The sequence below is a fragment of the Cicer arietinum genome, chromosome 1, assembly GCF_000331145.2.
Source record: "Cicer arietinum cultivar CDC Frontier isolate Library 1 chromosome 1, Cicar.CDCFrontier_v2.0, whole genome shotgun sequence".
Lineage (NCBI taxonomy): Eukaryota > Viridiplantae > Streptophyta > Magnoliopsida > Fabales > Fabaceae > Cicer > Cicer arietinum.
This window is the reverse complement of record NC_021160.2, coordinates 29,776,820-29,797,389: the sequence shown is the minus strand read 5'-3', so window position 1 is coordinate 29,797,389 and position 20,570 is coordinate 29,776,820. Positions and strand designations below refer to the sequence as shown.

At 34.6% G+C, this 20,570-nt stretch overlaps 1 protein-coding gene across 2 annotated transcripts; it reads right to left on the bottom strand.

Moving 5' to 3' along the window:
* Positions 1-2,969: 2,969 nt before the first annotated feature.
* On the bottom strand, positions 2,970-19,808 carry LOC101507123 (uncharacterized). 2 transcript variants are annotated; one of them, XM_004507566.4, is made up of 7 exons: positions 19,323-19,808; positions 18,956-19,123; positions 18,146-18,362; positions 9,961-10,137; positions 9,768-9,815; positions 3,434-3,702; positions 2,970-3,330 (listed from the first exon to the last, which is right to left on the bottom strand). In XM_004507566.4, exons 1-7 carry the CDS (start codon positions 19,584-19,586, stop codon positions 3,169-3,171), a joined length of 1,305 nt encoding a protein of 434 aa, XP_004507623.1. In that variant the 5' UTR covers positions 19,587-19,808; the 3' UTR covers positions 2,970-3,168. The 2 variants fall into 2 exon arrangements, with proteins under 2 accessions (XP_004507623.1, XP_004507622.1); XM_004507565.4 differs by having other exon boundaries at positions 9,961-10,146; positions 19,323-19,807.
* Positions 19,809-20,570: the final 762 nt, after the last annotated feature.

Sequence of the window (20,570 nt, the reverse complement as noted above, 5' to 3'; positions counted from 1 at the left end):
ACTTCCTTATTCGAATGTATAATTTAAAGTGCAAACTTCCAATTAAACGAATGATTAGTTATGGTTTTGTGGTTAAAATTAATTGATAATTAAGATGGTTGTTGTTTGTAATACATTACTAGTTTCATATTGCAAATTGTATGAACGAAACATACATTGCATACATAACATTTCAAGTGTAATGCAATCATCCAATCCTGACATTTGATCCGATGTCGCACACGGGTCAAATACAATTGATAAAATATAAATAGAGGTAATAACTTGAATCTTTTCGCAAGGACTTCTGATATAATAATAATAACCGAATTGAAAGTTGAAATTAAAAAGGGGTCTTTTAGATTTTTTATTTAACAGATGAGCAAAATGATTAATCCACTTATTTGAATTTCAGACCTATCACAGATTCTATCAATGAGTTTAATTTCTAATTCGTGATTCTATTCTTATTTGACTATAGACTATAGAGTTGATCAAACAAGCGCAATCAGTCATATGTGAATTCAGTTTCTTTGATTGGATTAAGCATCACAATCATCAAAATATTAAATTAACGTTCAAGCGCCGCAAAATTATAATTCAATTAAATTAGAAACCAAAACCAAGTTATGTCAAATAAATTTAATCGATCCTATTGAAATTCAATTTAAGCAATCAAAATATCAATATAATCAAATAAACAAGAATATAATCATGAATCGAAATTGACAGTGTAACCTGAATCTCAATGTGTTGATGAAACTCTAAACTCGTGGATTAATCTTATAAAATTAGCCTTCCATGAAATTGAAATAAAAACTATTTATTTCTTGTAGCAATTTGAAAAAAAATTCCTTTGTAGAAAAGAAACAAAACTGTCAATACTCAATATTGGGCTTTAGGGTTTAAAAAACAAGTGACCCGCTATTTAAAATTATTTAAAAAGTCCATATTACAAAATCTGTAATTTAGTCCCAGTAAAGTTCGACATTGGGCTTTTTTCCAAAACAAAAGTTGTAACTCTGATTTCTAGCTTTCCAATGCCTGCTCGTATGCGTCAATCCGATATCCAGAGCTCAAGTTATGGCCTACAGAGCGAACAGGAGTCAAAATGCAAATAATAAAATTATAATTCAAATTCGACCCAAAGTTTAGAAACAAGCTAAAAATATTATTCTAAGCTATAAAGAGCTTGTAAAATACCAAACTAAAAAGCTAGAAACATGTGCCCAAATGCTATGATCAACATTCATGAATCTAGTTCACAGTGGGACATTCATAGAATTGTTCCAAACATGAAACAATGGATAAAGGAAGAACATTCAGGATGTTGATTTGGGATCATGGCAAGACCAACTTTACCATCAGGTCTCAATTATCTTAATGACTCACATCAAGATAATTGGGAAACTTTTCTATACTCTAAGGAAAAGTCAAAGTCATAAAATTATCACATGTTTTAAGTAAAGAAAATGTGTCATTTGACACTTTATGAAAAGAGTTTGTTAGCATAAATTGCATATTGCTTCAGGATTCATGTGCATTTGTGAAAATAAATTTTAAACTATTTCTCCCTTTTTAGAACTCAGTAAGATTATCATCTCATCCCCTATTTTCTTATATTATAGCAGATAGAAGTGGTTGATTCCTTAGCTCCAACACCAAAGGAAGATTGATCATACTTGTTTTGGACTTATGATTTTCTTAAATTGTTGTTGTATGATGTATTAAGGAAATTATGTAATGAATTCAGTTAACTGAACTTGTAATTTATTTTAACAGTTCGTTAAACTTGAGTTGTAAAATATGTTATTTAAATGTAGTTACAAATCATGTTAATGATGTTTATTATTGATTTATAATATTTGCTTGTATGAATGTATTGCATATTCTGGACAACTGTTAATGAGTTTTACTCAATCTATGTCAAGTGGCAGTATAATAAATAAAAAAAATAGCATTGTCATTGTCATTGTCATCACCACTAAAGAAGGTGAAGAAAAAGAATTTTTAAGCTCAATCTCCATGGATAAATCTAAATCAAATGAGGATGTCTTGACACCTGAATTTTTAAGTTCTCTATGTACATCAAGACTATCCAATCACCATATCAAATTAAAGATTGATACATCTGTCATGTTGTTAAGAAACCTTGACCATTCTACGAGTTTGTGTAATGGAACTAGATTGATTATTACAAGAATCGCAAACCATGTTCTAGAAACAAAAATAATTTATGGAAAAAACATTGAAAATATCTTCTACATTCACAAAATATCAAAGTACTATCAGAATCTCCATGACCTTTCAAATTAATTTGAAGACAATTCTCTTAAATTGTTTCATATGCTATGACAATCGACAAATCTCTTAATTACGTTGGCTTATACTTGCTAAGATCAGTCTTTAGTCATTGTCAACTTTATGTTGCTAACTCCACAGTTCGTAACAAAAAAGGTTTAAAAATTAATCCATGATTCAGAGAAGAAATTCACACCAAATACAACCAATGTTGTATTCAAAGAAATCTTTCAGAATCTTTAATGTATAAGTTATCATTACAATTCATACTATTACCAAATAATCTATTTATATAATTTATAGAATTATATTACTTAAAATTATATTATTTATACAATTCATACTATTACCATCAATGTTATATTATTTATACCATGCTCTGAATTTGCTACAATGATCACACGTGAACGTGAATTTATATCTTTACATACTGATACTAGATTTGTGTTGATGGACATCTACAACATCAACCTCACTTTCCCGTTCAACACGTGGCAACGTATAACAAGTATTTAGAACTCCAACATTGCAATCTGTATAACCCAAAATTTGAAAAATTGACGGTTGATGTATTTGTTAGAGTAGCCACCTTTTTGCAAGGTTGTATGTTGAAACATAAAGCATTTTACATCCCTTGTTTAGCTCAATTGACTCTGTTATGGCTGAACTCCACATATTATTACTTTGACTTAGATACTAACAATCAATATTTAGAATTTTACATCCTTTGTGTAGCATATATTTTTCACAATTAGTCTATAATTAAATGATGATTCAACTTATTTGATTAAATGAAAATTATGACATCAACAATTCAACCTCAATTGACTACTAAATAAATTGAAAATAAAAAGAAGAAAATATCCAAGACAAACAAGAACGTTAACTTTATCTTCCCCTGCCTCTTCCTCTACCCCTTCCCCTTCCTCTACTTCTACCTCTACCTCTTCCTCCTCTTCCCGTTTGATAGCTGTCATCAGAATCCCTTTCATATGTGAACATGCTCATTCTAATATTCTCTGCTGCAGATTCACCAGGACACCTTTGTACCTGATCAAGATATAGGACATTGAAACAAGTACTGCAAAGGTAAAATATTGAACATTGATGAAAACCTAAAACAGCAAAATTCACAAACATCCATAAAACAGACCTGAGAACGTTCAAGGTTAAATTGATTCTGAAGCTGCCAAGCAAGATCCTCATCACGGCTAATATCTGGAACCTTGTCTTCATTACATGTCTTTGCTTGGGCCTTTCTATTTTCATATTCTTCCAAAGTAAAGACAACTTGATCTTCTTCTTGACCCTTGCCCCTATGTCTCCGACCCCTGGGATGTCGATCACGCGGATTTGGTTGATTCAGCTTCTGGAGTAATTTTTGGGCAGCTGCTTGATTTTGTACCGGAACAGATTCCACAACTGTAACAGAGAACAAATAAGTATTGGGAAAAGATTCAGCATATAAATTACTATCAAGATATATCAGAAATTAATTGATCTATCTTTAGATTTAATTTATGACATAACACTACGTGATCATTTGAACCATGCAGCCAATTCCACTTAATAGTAAAAGGCATTGATAGTTGTTGTTGTTGGTCTATTCTATATATCATTTCTATATTTTGTATCAAAATATAGGAATATTTATTTATTAAAATTAAATAAAATATAAACATTATCTATAAAAGATCTAAATTGAGCAATTTATTTTACTACAAAAAATACTCTTAAACAAAATATTATAGTTTTTCATCATCTACTATCTACTATGCCGAAAAGCTAAAAATAACGTATTGAAATTTAATGTCTTCAACTCTTTACTTCATCTCTACTTCGCCACATCTTTAACCCCTGCACAAGTGTCTTGAGACGTGTCCAAAGAGTGTGTTGAAGAATCAAGAAAGATCAGATTTCATTCTCTTTTATTTTATATTATTATGTTTATTTTTATTTTATAATTCTGTCATTATTACTCAATATTACTATTGTAATTTCTTTTCTTATATAAAGTGCTTAGGGCTATAGTAATAAAAAATAAAAATATTTTGCCTTTCACTTTCTTCATGGTATCAAGAGCTCTGGTTAGTGTTCTGTATAAGCTTTCCACAACCCAGTAGGGTCTAGGGCTAGGCGACAGTGGCAGCGGCCCAAGCGACAGTGGCAGCGGCCTAGGCGGCTGGAATGGTTCATCTAACAATGGTTTTTCCAACTTTTTTGGCCATGAGGGAACTTCTAATGCCCTCAAGGTTGAAATCCAGAAACTCAATGGAAAAAGTTATGTCGAATGGTCCCAAACCGCAAGATTGATACTAGAAGGTAAGGGAAAATATGGTTTCCTAACAGGAGAAGTGCAAATGTCTGCCACAACTGATCCGAATGACTGGTTTTGCCTACTGCGAAGGAAGTTTGGGAGGTTGCCAAAGAAACATATTCAGATATTTGGAATTCTTCTCAAATTTTCGATCTCAAATCACAATTGTGGCATGCCAAACAAGATGGAGATGTCATTACCTATTATAATGAGTTGATGACACTATGGCAAGAATTGGATCTCTGCTATGATGATCATTGGAAGTGCTGTGAGGACAATGTTTTGTTTCTTAAGAGACATGAGAACGACCGAGTATTCATGTTCTTGGTTGGGCTTAATAAGCGGCCTGATGAAGTCTGAGGCAGAATATTGGGAAAGATTGCATTGCCATCACTTCAGGAAGCGTTCCCAGAAGTTAGAAGAGAAGGGGCGAGACAAGGTGTTATGATGGGTAAGACACCTTTGGTTTGTGAGGTTGAAAGCTCTGTCCTAGTCACTAAGAATGAAGACGGGAAGAGAGATGGCAAGAAACCATGGTGCGAACATTGCAAATGTTTGTGGCACACACGTTATATATGTTGGAAGCTCCATGGAAAACCTCTAAATTGGAAGAAAAAAAAAGAAACGAAGGTCATGCCCTCCAAGCTGGTACCTCTGATCAAGAGAAGCAGTCTCCTTCAAGCTCATCTCCTTTCACCAAGGAACAATTAGATCAATTGTACAAACTCCTTGAATCTTAAGCTCCTTCTTGCTCTATAGCTCAGAGAAGTAAGTTTCCAAATATTGCTATACTTAGTGTCACTCCCAGCCATACTTGGATTATCAATTTTGGTGTTAGTGATCATATGACTGGGGAGTCGAGTCTATTTTCTTCTTATAGTCCTTGTGCAGGTAACTACAAAATTAAAATTGGCTCTCTTTCAGCCATTGCAGGGAAAGGTTCTGTTATTCCGTCACTTGTGTTAACCTTAACAGATGTCTTACATGTTCCTAATTTATCATGTAATCTATTACACATTACTAAATTAACAAAGGATATCAATTGTCAAGTTAACTTCTTTCATTCTCATTGCACTTTTAAGGATTTGACCACAAGGAAGATGATTGGCAATGCTAAGGAGAATGGAGGACTCTATTATCTTGACAATGGACTCGACTTCAAAGACCAACCAAAAATAAGTACCTGCTTTGAATCTATTTTTGTTTCTTCTAATAATGATGATATTATGTTATTGCATTTACGGTTAGGACATCCTAGTTTTTCGTATTTGAAACATTTGTTTCCTAAATTATTTTCTAAGAAGGATCTGTCTTTATTTCATTGTGAAACTTGTGAATTTGCTAAACATCACCGTTCTTCTTTTTCTACACAACCATATAAACAATCAAAACTGTCTGTAGTAATTCATAGTGATGTTTGGGGTCTTAATAGAATAAACATCTTTTCTAATAAAAAATGATTTATAACTTTTCTTAATGATCATACTAGAATTTGTTGGGTTTATCCATTGAAGAAAAATTGGAAGTTGGACAGGTTGTCAAAAATTTCTTTAAAACCAAACAAATATTCAAGTCTTCAGAAGTTACAAAGGTAAAGAGTATTTTAATATACTTTTGCCCGATTTTTTTCTTGCAAATTGGGTTGTTCATCAAAGTTCTTGTGTTAATACACCCTAACAAAATGGAATTGCAAAGAAAAAGAATAGGCATCTTCTTGAGGTTGCTAGAGCTTTACTATTTGCAAATAAGGTTTCAAAATATTTGTGGGGTGAAGCTGTTTTAAGTGTATCATATTTAATTAATTGAATGTCATCTAAAGTTTTAGATAATCATACCCCTCTTGATGTTTTCGAAATTATTTTCCTTTGACTAGTGTCTCTGTTGATTTGCCACTAAAAGTTTTTGGTTGCATTCTTTTTGTTCATGAACATAAACACCTTGACAAACTCGAGCCACGAGCAACAAAATATGTGTTAACTGGTTACTCTCCAACTCAAAAGGGGTATCGGTGTCTTGAACCAAAATCAAAAAGAATTTTTGTAACAATGGATGTTACTTTTGTTGAAAATCAACCATTTTTTACTGACATTCATCTTCAGGGGGTAATTTTAAGGAAGATTCATCTTTACTTTTGAAAACATCATTACTTTAAGTGATATAGTGTTGTCACAAAATTCTGAGACTTATATTGATGCACCAAAAGAAAATGTCCAAGAATCTATATTGGAACTCAATCCACTTACGAATGAGGTTTCGACAGATTCGAGAGAGACAATTTCAAATCAAAATCACAATGATCAAATTCTTGATTTCAATAATAATGAAGGACCGCCTGAAATGCCACAACATAATGACTCAGATAAAGAGACACAAAGCATGTTTACTACAAATGACCCTACTTGGAAGGGAAATGTCTTTTGAAAGAAGAAACCATAAACAGAGAAATGAAGGACCCATTCTCCGACCCTTCCAAGATTCTGAACCAATAGATAATCCAACACATCATCTTGATACACGTAAATCTTCTTCAGTTCTTAAGAGTCATGTCGAGTATCCCGATATAGACCTTCCTATTGCAATTAGAAAACCTGTTAAATCATGCACTAAGTATCCTTTTTCTAATTATGTGTCATACTCAAAATTATCTTCTTCATTTGCTGCATTTACCTCTAAGTTGCCTGTTGTAGAAATTCCAAAAAATATAAAGAAGGCTCTAAAAATTCCAAAATGGAAGGAAGTTGTTCTTGAGGAGATGAGAGCTCTTGAGAAAAATCAAACTTGGAGAGTCATGACGTTACCTACAGGAAAGAATATTGTTGGTTGTAGATGGATATTTACTGTGAAATATAATTCTGATAACATAATTGAAAGATACAAGGCACGCTTGGTTGCTAAAGGGTTTACTCAGACATATGGCATTGATTACTCAGATACTTTTGCTCCCGTTGCCAAATTAAACACTATTAGAGTTCTCTTGTCCTTGACAGTAAATTTAGATTGGTCTCTTAACCAACATGATGTAAAGAATGCATTTCTGAATGGTGATTTGGAGGAGGAAGTATACATGGATAGTCCACCTAGCTTTGAAGATAAATTTTGTTCAAATGTGTGCAAACTACAAAAATTCCTTTATGGTCTCAAGCAATCCCCAAGGACTTGGTTTAAAAAATTCACTCGGGAGGCCAAAAGGCAAGGATAGATGCAAGGACAATAAGACCATACTATGTTCATAAGTTTTGTAATGTTGGTAAAATTGTAGTTCTATTTGTATATGTAGATGATATTATTCTCACATGAGATGGCATTGTTGAGATGGAAAGATTGAAGAAAAATTTGACAAAAGAATTTGAGATAAAAGATTTAGGCGTGCTTAAATATTTTCTTGGTATGGAAGTTGATCGCTCAAAGAAGGGAATTGTTGTTTCTCAAAGAAAATACATCCTAGATCTCTTGGAAGAAACTGGGATTTGTGGGTGTAGAGCAGCAGATACTTCTATGGAATTAAATGCTAAACTTTGGGAGAAAGGCAGTGTTCCAGTTGAGATTGGAAGATACAAAAGGTTAGTCGGCAAACTTATTTATCTAGCCCACACTAGACCTAACATCGCTTTCTCTGTGAATGTTGTAAGCCAATTCATGCATTATCCCTATGAAGAACACTTGGAAGCAGTATATCGGATCTTAAGGTACTTGAAATCCAATCATGGAAAGGGTTTGTGCTTCAAGAAAACTAATGACAGAGAAGTCTCTATATTTACAGATGTTGATTGGGCAGGATCAATTATTGATAGAAAATCCACCACTGGATATTGTGCCTATGTTTAGGGAAATTTAGTTACTTGGAGAAGTAAGAAACAAGGGGTTGTTGCTCGAATAGTGCAAAAGCTGAATTCAGAGCAATGGCTCCAAGAATCTGTGAACTTTTATAGATTCGTAAACTCTTGGACGAATTGAAAATGAAAGTTGATTCACCCTTAAAATTGTTCTGTGATAGCAAAGCAGCACTAAGTATAGCTCACAACCCTATATAACATGATAGAACCAAGCACATTGAGATTGACCGCCATTTCACAAAAGAAAAAATTGATGTTGGAATTATATGTCTGCCATTTGTGACTTCCAGCAAACTGCTGATATCTTGACAAAAAGTTTGGCAAGACCCAATTTTGAGCGACTTATAGCCAAGTTGGCCATGACAGATATCTATGCACCAACCTGAGGGGGGGTGTTGAAAAATCAAGAGAAATCAGATTTGATTCTCTTTTATTTTATATTATTATGTTTATATTTATTTTAAAATTTTGTCATTATTACTCAGTATTACTATTGTAATTTCTTTTCCTATATAAACAGTTTAGGGTTGTAGTAATAAAAAAATGAAAGTATTTCACCTTTTACTTTCTTCAGAGTGTCTACAGTGTGTCGAAGCAAAGAGAAAAAAAGAATTTTTTGAGACATTTGTCTGAGTAGTCTGACACGTGTCGTGCGGGTGTTCCACAACGTGTGTCAGACACTGAGACACACCTAATCTCAGAGGTGTTTGTGCTTCACAAATTTTGATTGACTAGTTCAATCTCCATAGATTCACATATGCTAACGGGACACAAGAACTCTCCATGTTAAACTCCCTTTGCTCCATTATTAATGTAACATTTGTGGAAAAAAATTGAATTAAAATGAGTATCATTTTTAGTATTCAATGAAATATTAATTTTTTTTTTTTGCAATTATCCCCTCTAATTAATATCATGTGTATCACTTTCAACTATACATTTACCATAAAAGTGACTGCAACAATGCTTATTAAAGATAATTTGGTAAAATTGTTGTTTTCTTTCTTTCATTCATAGCTTATTCTTATTTATGTGAAATAACCTAGTAAGACGATCATACTGAGAGGGTGTATTAAATTAAACATCTGAACTACCTAATTCCTTCCCATGGCATTTGTATATGGGTTTTGAATAAGGGATGTCAATTATATGTTGACAGTCCTCTATCATACGTTCATATGGCAAGCAGATACCATTCCAAGCATCAAAAAATGATAGAAGAAACAAATATACTAATGAAAGTTTTCTTTCTGCATTTTATTTTAGATACACCTCAAGATTACTATACCATTAATACAAAAAGAAATAAGCAGAAAAATATCAGGAAAAGGAATCACCTTCTTTTGGCCTTGTCCCCGAACTACTAGGTTTATCTTCGGCTGTTTCTGGATAAAGGAAAAAATATATCAATACAGGTGCAACTTCCTCGTTCTGGTTTAATTTTAAATGCACCTCAAGGGGTTACGTTACTACATAAATAATATGTATGTATATAAAGAAATAAGCAAAAGATCAGAAAAAAGTTATCACCATTTGGCCTTGTCCCTGAACTTCTAGGTTTGTCTTCAGCTCTTTCTGGAGGCAATTTGGATTTTAGATTTGCGTCCAAAATATCTTCTTTGAGATTAAGGTCTTGCTGGATACGAGTTGGCCTCATCTCAGCTCTACCAGCCACAGCAATGGGCTTACTACTTCTAGAGTTATTATCTGCATAACCTACAGGAGTTCACCTTTGTCAACTCTAAGCAAACAATTCATGTGTTCAATCAATCTTGTACTTGAAAGTCAAGTTTTAAGTAACTAAAAAAAACAGAAGCACAAAATAAAAGGATAAAGAACAATTTCTCTTCCATAGCAAGGTAGTGAAAATACAACTCCATCACCCCAAAGACAGTAACCTCTACATTCTCTACTTGTAAGACTTGAAAAATAACTGATTCCCCCACAGCACCCTTCGTAAAATTCCACAATACTCAAGACTCACACCTGTCAATCCCAACTAACTTCTTCCCAAATGTTGATCACCTTTGTTCTTCCTCCATTAAAGCACCCTTAACCCAATAACATATTTGGATCTGCCACAACGATCGAACCCGCAAATTAGGTGAAATTGATAGGACACCAAGGCCCAGGGTGCTAGCTGACCTAATCAGTAGGGCCCAAATCACATGAGCGCAATTTCCAGAAGGTGGCATGGGAAGTGTGACCCTGAGTCAGTTAGGATATTCCCTGAAATTCAGGAAATTCCTGTTATAAGAGAGATTGTTGGGGATTGGAAAATGAATTCAGAAAATTGTTAGAAAAACTGTTAGGAGAGAATTCTCTAGTTAGGAGTTCTTAGAACTCTAGTTTATTTTCTACATATTCAGTTTTTCTACCTGTTGAAGTTGTGGAATTTTAGAGAAACAAAGGAGAGAAAATAATAAGGCTTTGAATATTATTGATAATAGCTTTATGCTAACTTGATTACAAAAGACTCAATACTAATCTCTATCTATAGCGAAACATAGACTCAATCCTAAATTAGAAACAAATCGTAATAATAATGAGAGATATTCTAAGATATCTCTATGATTATAAATTTATATAAAAAATAACTCAAGATACTCTAATATAATATAATACATATTATAAGATATTTTCTAATATTCTAATACTCCTTTCAAGCTAAAGCTTACTAAACTTTAGCTTGAAAGCTTTAGCTTGTTATAAAAAAACAATGTATTGCTCCGCAAAAGAATAAAAGTAGATGGAAAGACAAATCAGGAATGCAGATGAAGTCAGAGAGAATTGCTATAAATATAGCTTAGCCAGATAGCTGGATTGATCATCAGCCTGAGAGAAATTTATCGCAGGCAATTTAACAAAGCAAGGTTGATCCTTCTAAAAAAAAACTGCATTTGGAAGCTTCAAACCAATAATTTCAGAGACTTAAAATATTTAAACATGAATTTGCTTCAAGGAGAGAGAGAGAGAGGCATACTTCAGAGAGAGAAAGGTAAGGCCAGTACATCTGGGACAAAGATGGGGCCAATGTATCTGGGACAAATTGCCAAGCTATATGCATGTCGCTCGATAGAAAAACTTACAACAGATCCAGAACCAGAAAGGAAAACCCAATCTAGACAACTGAAACACTATGCTGGAAGACGAACAAATGTGCCTGAGCTCAAAGCTGTTGGCGGCAGTTGGTGGGATGAACACGACAGATCTTGGAGGCACATGACCGCGTGCGGAGAAAATTTTGGCCTAAAAAATATGGGATGTGTAGATTGGGAGATTCCGCACACAGTGAAAGTAGTTGTATCAGAAAACTTGCAGGAAAGTAGTTGTGTCAAAAAACTTGCTGGAAAACTTTTCCAGCAAGATGGCAGACGGCAGATCTTGGAGGTAGGAGCTGTAACTGCAGCCCAAAACTAGAACACGAGGGCACATTCAGAACCAGGAGGCTGAGGCAAGTTCAACGAAAGAGGTTACGTCTTAAACGACTGTCGAAATGCGCGGCGACGCGTGGATTTTGATAGAGCAGAGTAGAAATATTAATGATGAATGTTATAGTATTTAATTAAAATGAAAATCTAAAACTGATTACAATGAGAAAACCAGAGCAAAAGCTCCTCAGTAGAGAGAGAACTGTTATCTGACTGCCTAACCGCTAAGGTAATAATAACTGTTGAATGCATGATCTTTTCCCCACTTCCCATACTCCTTTTTTATTAGGGGAAAATACTAACTACCTACCAAGTGGCCACTACTCCTTCTCTCTCTTTTTCTTCTTTTCATACACTCTCCAACTTTTAGACTTAGCGTAGTTCACACCCACCAACACATCACCCTCATTTGAGTTGGGCTTAGATAACATCCTATCATCACCCCCTCCATCAAACACAGCCTTGTCCTCAAGACTCAAATCTGGGAATTGACTTTTTAGCAAAAGTTCGTCCTCCCACGTAGCCTCACCCACATCAAGTCCCTTCCATTGAACCAACAACTCTCTCCTATGTTGTCCAGCTTCAAATCTGTCTCTCCATGACAGAATATTTTCAAGCAGAATTTCTCTCTTATCAGCCTCCAAATTTAGTGGCAGTTCAGGCGTGACCTGATAATTCCCAACAGCCTTCTTCAATTGTGAGACATGGAATATGGGATGGATTTTGGAATTCTTAGGTAATTGTAACTTGTAAGAAAATTCTCCAACTCGTTGAACCACTTGATATGGTCCAAAAAAACGAGGAGCCAGCTTGTGATGGATCCTCCGGACCACTGACTGCTGCCTATAGGGTCTTAATTTGAGGAAAACCCAATCTCCAACAGCAAACTGCACATCCTTTCTCTTCTTGGAAGTGGTTTTGCAAGTGCGAGTGGTTTTTGGGATTAACTTGGAAGTGGTTTTGCAAGTGCTTCAACAACACTGTTTTGTGGTCAAACAACAAAAGTGTACTTCTGGCCAAAGAAAAGTGGGATATGTTGGCCATGTTATTTCAATTCAAGGAGTGGCAGTGGATCCTAACAAGGTTAGTAGTGTCCTTAATTGGCCTATTCCAAAAAATGTGAACCAAGTGTGGGGGCTTTTGGGATTAACTGGTTATTATAGAAATTCATTGCAAATTACGGAAAGATTGCTAAGGCTCTTACTGAACTAACAAAGAAAGACGGATTTGAGTGAATGCAGCAACTGCAACTGTTTTTGGGCAATTGAAGATGGTTGTAACTTCAGCTCCTGTTTTAGTGCTTCCCAATTTTGATATTCCATTTGAAATTGAATGTGATGCTTTAGGGAAGGGTGTAGGGGTTGTTTTAATGCAATTAAAGCATCCTATAGCCTATTTAAGCAAGGCTGTTTCAGGTTCGAAACTGAATAAATCCACGTATGATAAGGACCTCATAGCATTGTTGCTTGATATCCAACATTGGAGACACTATTTGTTGGGCAGAAAATTTGTAGTGTATTCCAATCAAAAAAGCTTGAAACATTTGATCAATCAACGGATTACGACGGCAAATCAACAAGAATGGATTGCAAAATTATTGGGGTTTGATTTTGAAGTGGTATAACGTGGGTGTGGAAAATAAAGTGGCGGATGCTTTGTCTCGTCAACATGACGACTTGGAAGTAAAAATCTTGGTTTCTTATCCGATATGGCAGCAAGGAAAGGAATTACAGGCGGAAGTTATGCAAGATCCAGCATTGAAAGGAGGGGCCTTATTTTACAATTGAAATGAGAGGTCTTATTTTACAAAGGCAGGTTGGTGATTCCTGCAACCTCTCCTATCATTGACACTGTTAGAATATTATAAAATATCTTATAATATCTTTTATATTATATTAGAGTATCTTAAATTATTTATTAGGATCAATTTATAATCATAGAGATATCTTAGAATATCTCTTATTATTATTATGATTTATTCCTTATTTAGGATTAGGTCTATTTTTCTCTATAAATAGAGATTAGTATTGAGTTTTTTGTAATCAAGTTAGCATTAAGCTATTATCAATAATAATCAAACCCTTATTATTTTCTCTTCTCCTTTTCTCTAAAATCCTACAACTTCAACATGGTATCAAAGCCTATTTTGATCCTCCTTTAAGATCCTGTCCCTATTCCGTTGCCGAGTTCCCAACAGTTAGGGAATATAATTATAGATTCTCTTTTTTCAACGTGACATTCCTTTTCTAAACCATTATCGTGTTACATTCCGACACCGGTTTCACTCGTTTTCCGTTCAGTTTGCTAATGTCGCCGCTGCCACTATTTCCGGCGAATTTTCCTGCGAACAACGTCGTCATCTCCAGATCAGGTCATGCCTGAAACCGCATCACCAAAAGTTGTCACATACGCTCTCACGCGCTGCTAATCTCTCATGCGAGTAGATCTCACCCGTCGTCGTCTCCACAACATGTGATGGCACGTTTTGACGCCTCTTAGTTGTTGCTTGGTCGGTCAATCGCACCTCAACCTCATAGTTTCGAATATGCCCTCGTATTCTAGTTTCGGTCTACGGTTACACCTACTACCTTCAAGATCTGCTGTCTACTGCTGCCTTCCATGTGTTGTTGCTGCTGAAAACGTTTTCCAGCAAGTTTTCCTAAACAACCATTGTCTCTCTTGTTTTGGATGCATTTTCTCACTTCGTTGATCGATCATGGCTTCGTTTCATTAGAGTCGCGTTGCTTCCTCTTTAGTGTTTGTCATGCAATTAAGTCCTTATTAATAGATTATAATAGTGGTTTCTATTCCCACCGACGATCATTCCAGTGGTGTCCCTTTTCCCACAGATGAATCATATTAGTGATGATTTCTTCTTCCGTTGATGTTATTCTGACGATATCTTTTATTTTCATGACTCACTTTATTTTGACAATTTGTCCCAGATGCACTGGCCCCATCTTTGTCGTAGATGTATTGGCCATGCCTTTCTCTCCCTGAAGCATGTTGCTCTCTCCTTGAAGCATATTCAAGTTTAAATATTGAGTTTCCGATATTATTGGTTTGAAGCTTCCAAATGCAGTTTTTAGAAGAACGGGCCTTGCTTTGTTCAATTGCTTGCCATGAATTTCTCTCAGACTGATGGATCATATCGGCTATCTGGCTAGGCTATATTTATAGCAATTCTCTCCGACTTCACCTGCATCCCTGAGTTGCTTTTTCATCTTTTTATTATTTTGCAGAGCAAAACATTATTTTCTTGTAACAAGCTAAAAGTTAGTAAGCTTTAGCTTGAGGGGGAGTGTTAGAATATTATAAAATATCTTATAATATCTTTTATATTATATTAGAGTATCTTAAATTATTTATTAGGATCAATTTATAATCAAAGAGATACCTTAGAATATCTCTTATTATTATTATGATTTATTCCTTATTTAGGATTAGGTCTATGTTTCTCTATAAATAGAGATTAGTATTGAGTTTTTTGTAATCAAGTTAGCATTAAGCTATTATCAATAATAATCAAACCCTTATTATTTTCTATTCTCCTTTTCTCTAAAATCCCACAACTTCAACAGACACGTTGAAGGATTTTCATTCATCTCGAAGTGGAGGACACTCTGGTTATCTTCGTACATATAGAAGAATGGCAAAGACACTTTATTGGCATGGAATGATGAAAAGGGTGCAAGAATTCGTGAAGGCTTGCGATACATGTTAGAGACAAAAGTATGATGCAACTACCCCTAATGGTTTACTACAACCCTTCCCTGTTACGGAAATGGTATGGAGTGAAATCTCAATGGACTTTATTGTGGGCTTGCCAAAGAGTAACGGGTATGAAGCAATCTTAGTAGTCGTCGATCGTCTTTCCAAATATAGCCATTTTATTCCATTGAAGCATCCTTTCACGCTCATACTGTAGCTGTTGTATTTGTGAGGGAAGTCGTAAGGTTGCATGAAGTCCCTGACTCTACTTTGAGTGACCGTGACCCCTTATTTGTGAGTATTTTTTGGAAAAAAGTTTTTAAGTTGTTGGGAACTGTTTTGAATATGTCTTCTGCCTATCACCCCCAAACGAATGGACAAATGGAGGTAATTAATCGTTGTTTGGAAGCTTACCTTTGTTGTTGTGTCGGAACAGCCCAAATCTGGGTCACATTGGATCCATTGGGTTGAATTGTGGTATAGCACTACATTTCATATTTCTACAGGTTTCACTCTTTTTGAGGTCGTATATAGGAGGAAACCACCGTTTTTGGTTCACTTTTTGGAGAGAAGACTAGAGTTGAGGCAGTAGCACAAGAGGTGAGGGACAAAGATAAAGCTCTTTGTCAACTCAAATACAATCTCAATAGAGCCCAAGAACAAATGAAAGTATATGCAGACAAGAAGAGAAAAAATGTGTATTATAAGGTGGGAGATTGGGTATTTCTTAAACTAAGGCCTCATAGACAACATTCTATCATGAAGAGAATTCGCCAAAAGTTAGCCCCATGGTTTTTTGGACCATACTAGATTGTGCAGAAAATAAGAGAGGTAGCTTACAAGTTGCAATTACCCGACTCATAAAAAATTCATCCTATCTTCCACATCTCTCAGTTAAAATAGGCTATAGGAGTCTACTCTCAAACTGAAGAGCTTCCCATCAGTTTTGAGGTCAATAAAGGTGAAGTGCAGCCTGAGAAGATTTTGTCTTGGAGAGATAGCTTTGAAGAAGGGCAACACAAGAGAGAGTGGTTAGTTAAATGGAAGGGTCTTGACGCTGGTGACGCAACTTGGGAGGATGAATTGCTACTCAAAAGTCAGTTTACAGACCTTAGCCTTGAGAACAAGGCTTATTTTGATGGAGGGGGTGATGATAGGACTGAAATTGGACCAAATCCTAATGAGGAGGAGGTCTTATCAGGCTGGAATGATGAAAGGCCCAAAGTTTGGAGGGTGTATGATAGAAGGAAGAAGAGAGAGAGTAGGGAGAATGTGTGATGTGACAGCGGTCCTAGGTTGTTAGGATATTCCCCAATAAAGTAGTGTGTGGAGGAAAATTGTAGGTGTCAATGATTGTAACGTCAGTGCCTAGTAGGGTCAGGCAGTGAGAGACTAACCATTGTCTCTATTGAAAAGCTTTGCTCTGGAAACTTCTATCGCTATTTCCATATTATCATCTTTCAATAATATTGAAGCATTCCACATTTACCTTCTACTTTCTGTTAATATTACTCTGCTCTATCAATGAATGAAGTTAAGCTAGCAACTTTGGAACCCACTCCATTTTAGCAGAGATCGCCATTCTACGCTAATGTCTCCTATCTCTTCAGTGTTTGGCGCTAACATGGGGATATCCAAGTTGAAGATAAAGGGATGAAAAGGTACAATAGAGTGGCTATAATTTTAAGGCATGAATATTTTCTCTGTGATAACATAATTGAATATGTTCAACGTCTTGAAGACCTTGGTGCTTTTGAGTGTACTCCTAGATTGTTGAAGAAGCTCCTAACTCTTGATATGGTTAAAAAGAGCTGGTAAAAGCTTACCAATAGTGATACCAATAATGTTCAATTTCCCATATGTTTAATTACCTTGCAATGAGTTTCTCCCATGATTCAACTCATTTTCAAGGCCCATCTTGGTTTCTTTGGCTATGGAACCAAAATGTTATGTAACAAAAAACAGAAGTGCAAAAAAAAAAAAACTGAACAAGTCACTAGTATTGACTATCACTAAAACACGTATGCTAAAGCAAAGTAGAGAAAATAAAACTACAAGACACCAAAGTGAGTGAAAATTCAATTCACTACTTGTAAGACATGAAAAATAATTAATGCTCTCTCTAAACCTTAGTCCCCTTTCCCAAAAAACCCTCATTACCCAAGACCCATAGATATAACAAATCATAAAATGTACTAACACCACCCCAAAGAGGAAGCACGTGTATTATGAAATCCAAAAAGGAATAATGTGTGTACTGCTCAAAACTAAACTGATTGTTTTGTAAGTTTCTCAAATATTGCAGGTCAATGTAGTCTACTCTGTCATGTAGTACTAACAAACAATAAGTAGTCTACATGGAACTGATCTTGATAAGAGACAGTTAAAAGTAACAATCATGAATGTAACAACATATAATGATGTATTCAACTATGCGCTCATAATAATAAGCATTGCTTGATTTTGGACAACAATTACTATCAACATAAACACCATGTCCGTTCAAAGAAGAAGCGAAGCATGCACTAGCAAGGAAAAAAATAAAGAAAGACAAGATATTTTTTCTTTTTGACCTGAGGAAGATCCAACCTGCAGCTTCACAAATGGAGGAGGACCACCTGTATCGCGATCCCCTAGCTGTCTTAAAGATGACCGAGAGAATCCTGAATATTTTTTATTCATCTGCCATTCTTCATAGAGTGATTGAACAACACCTCCTAATACAGTCAATGCTTTAGGATTTAAGCAAGCTATACCACTGTGAACCGGAACTTTATTTTCCAAACGAATCTGTATAAAGCAAACACAATACTATCATATATAGTAAAAGTGATTTAAGAACAAAAAATACAAATACAGATTCACATTATTAAACACATAACAGAGGAGAGAAAGATACTCTCTTTATATACTTGAGATCTTAAATAGATTATCAATTTAACTAAATATTGTTAAATACAAATGACATGTCAGCGTGTAACCGTAACTAAAAACAAGGTCAGCAATCAAGACACATACATTATTATCCACAGAATTAAAGCTACAAGAAATCATCAAATTCAAAATATGCATCAACTCACAGCAAATCATGCCATCAAAATTTGCATGGCAATATGTTAATCAGTGTAACTCTAAAAAGTTTATTATAGAACTGCTAATGATAAGAGAAACCATGAATCGCCTTCTGCAATAGACTTCCAGCCACGAGGGACCTCACATAGTCTTAAAAGGGATCTGCAGCTGCAAATGTCGCAACATCAAAGTGTTTGATGTCTCTGCAATTGTGATTGCATTATTGCAATATCAAGGATCACACATGACCATAGCCGTGATTTAAAATTTTGGCATTGCACAGTCACAGCAAAAGAAACATCACACGTTACCTTGGTACCAGGAACAACACTGTCAGGTATAAATGGAATGTGAGAGTATTCTACAGCAGTTATCTCGGAGTGACCATCTGTGAGACACAATCTCAGAAGTCTCCGACCACTTGAATTTCTTGAAATGTTATCCATGCTGCTCATAGATATATCCCTCACCGAAGATATCTATTAAAAACACATAAGTTTACTCTTTAGTAAGTCTACTCAAAAACTGAATTGCAAAACTTAAAAACACACGCAACCCCTCATAATTTTCATCAGCCAAGTACTAATACTCACTATTTATATTATTTTAGATTTAGATTAGAACATTTAGCTTTTTCAATATATATATATAAAGAGAAGAGAGGGATAGTAATTTTACCTGAAGGACTTTGGGTCCATGGATATAAGAAGAAGGGTTACGAAGAAGGGTTGGTTCGGGTAAGGACTTGGCTCCAATGGATCTGAGATCAGAATTGAGGAGCTCCGACTCTACAGACTCTAACACCTTGGAACCGTCATCGGCTAATGCGGTTTGAATAACGATTACTGCCTTTAGATCGTCGGTGTCTTCCAAATACCAACCCTTTCTTCTTAGGGCTTCTATTACCATTGCTGATTCCGATGCATTCGAATTCTCATGCATTTTCCAGCTTCTCTCCCGTTTAGAGGACGAAATACACTTCAACTCTACTAATTGACTTGGGTTTAGGTTATGCTTTTGCGCTGATTTCAAATATTATAGGTTCAGAGTTGTTTTGGTTCTATAGGGTGTAATTTGGTTTTTTTTTATTTTTTTCGAAAGAAGAATCAGTTATCTAATATCAAATGTTGAGATACAAAGATAAACATGAAAATTGACATTGAAAAGAGCAATTACATTAGCCTCTCTCTAAATAAAATCAACTTATAAATAGGAATTTGGTTTTAATACTTTTTTTTTCTTCCAATTTCGAGTAAATAATCATTTTAGTTTAGATATTTGTCATTTATAACTAAATGTATTAATTAGAAACACATTTTAAATATATTATTTTATGTATTAAATTGACCAATAAAAAATACATTGAGTACTAAAAATATGTTTGGTTGGAAGAGTATGAAAAAAAATTTATGTTTTAGTGTTTGGTTCAAATTTTGAGAGATGAGATGGACTCAATATAACTAAAAATCTTCCCCATTAAAATTTCATTCGTTGAACCAAATTGTATAAATTAACTAATGAAAAAGTACATTTGAGGACTAATTAACTAACAAATGATACATTTAGATTTATTTTTATAATTTGAATACTTTCAAGATCTATTATGGCAATGTCTCGTACATTTAAGAGTTAAAATTATTATTTACCCTACAATTTCATATTTTTCATTTTTAGTCTTTGTTAACATTTATTGAAGAGTAAATATTTAATTTGATCCCTCATATTGAATGTTCGTATTAACCTAATCTTTCATTTTATCCATTTTATTGATATTCTAGAATAGTTTCTAACTTATCAAAATATTTATGTAGTTAGTCTTTTGATTTAAAAATTAATTTTTTATACTAATATGTTAGATTAATAACATGTTAGATAAGATCCATATATTGGATCTTCTCTACTTGAGAAGAATTGAAATTAATTTTC

What these genes read in the sequence shown, in the direction of transcription:
- LOC101507123 (XM_004507565.4), bottom strand. Translation starts at nt 19,586, where the DNA reads ATGCATGAGAATTCGAATGCATCGGAATCAGCAATGGTAATAGAAGCC. An exon ending in GTGTTGTTCCTGGTACCAAG is followed by an intron (nt 18,363 to 18,955) that starts GTAACGTGTGAT and finishes TGCTTTATACAG; the next exon opens with ATTCGTTTGGAAAATAAAGT. An exon ending in TTCAGGGACAAGGCCAAATG is followed by an intron (nt 9,816 to 9,960) that starts GTGATAACTTTT and finishes TCCTTTATCCAG; the next exon opens with AAACAGCCGAAGATAAACCT.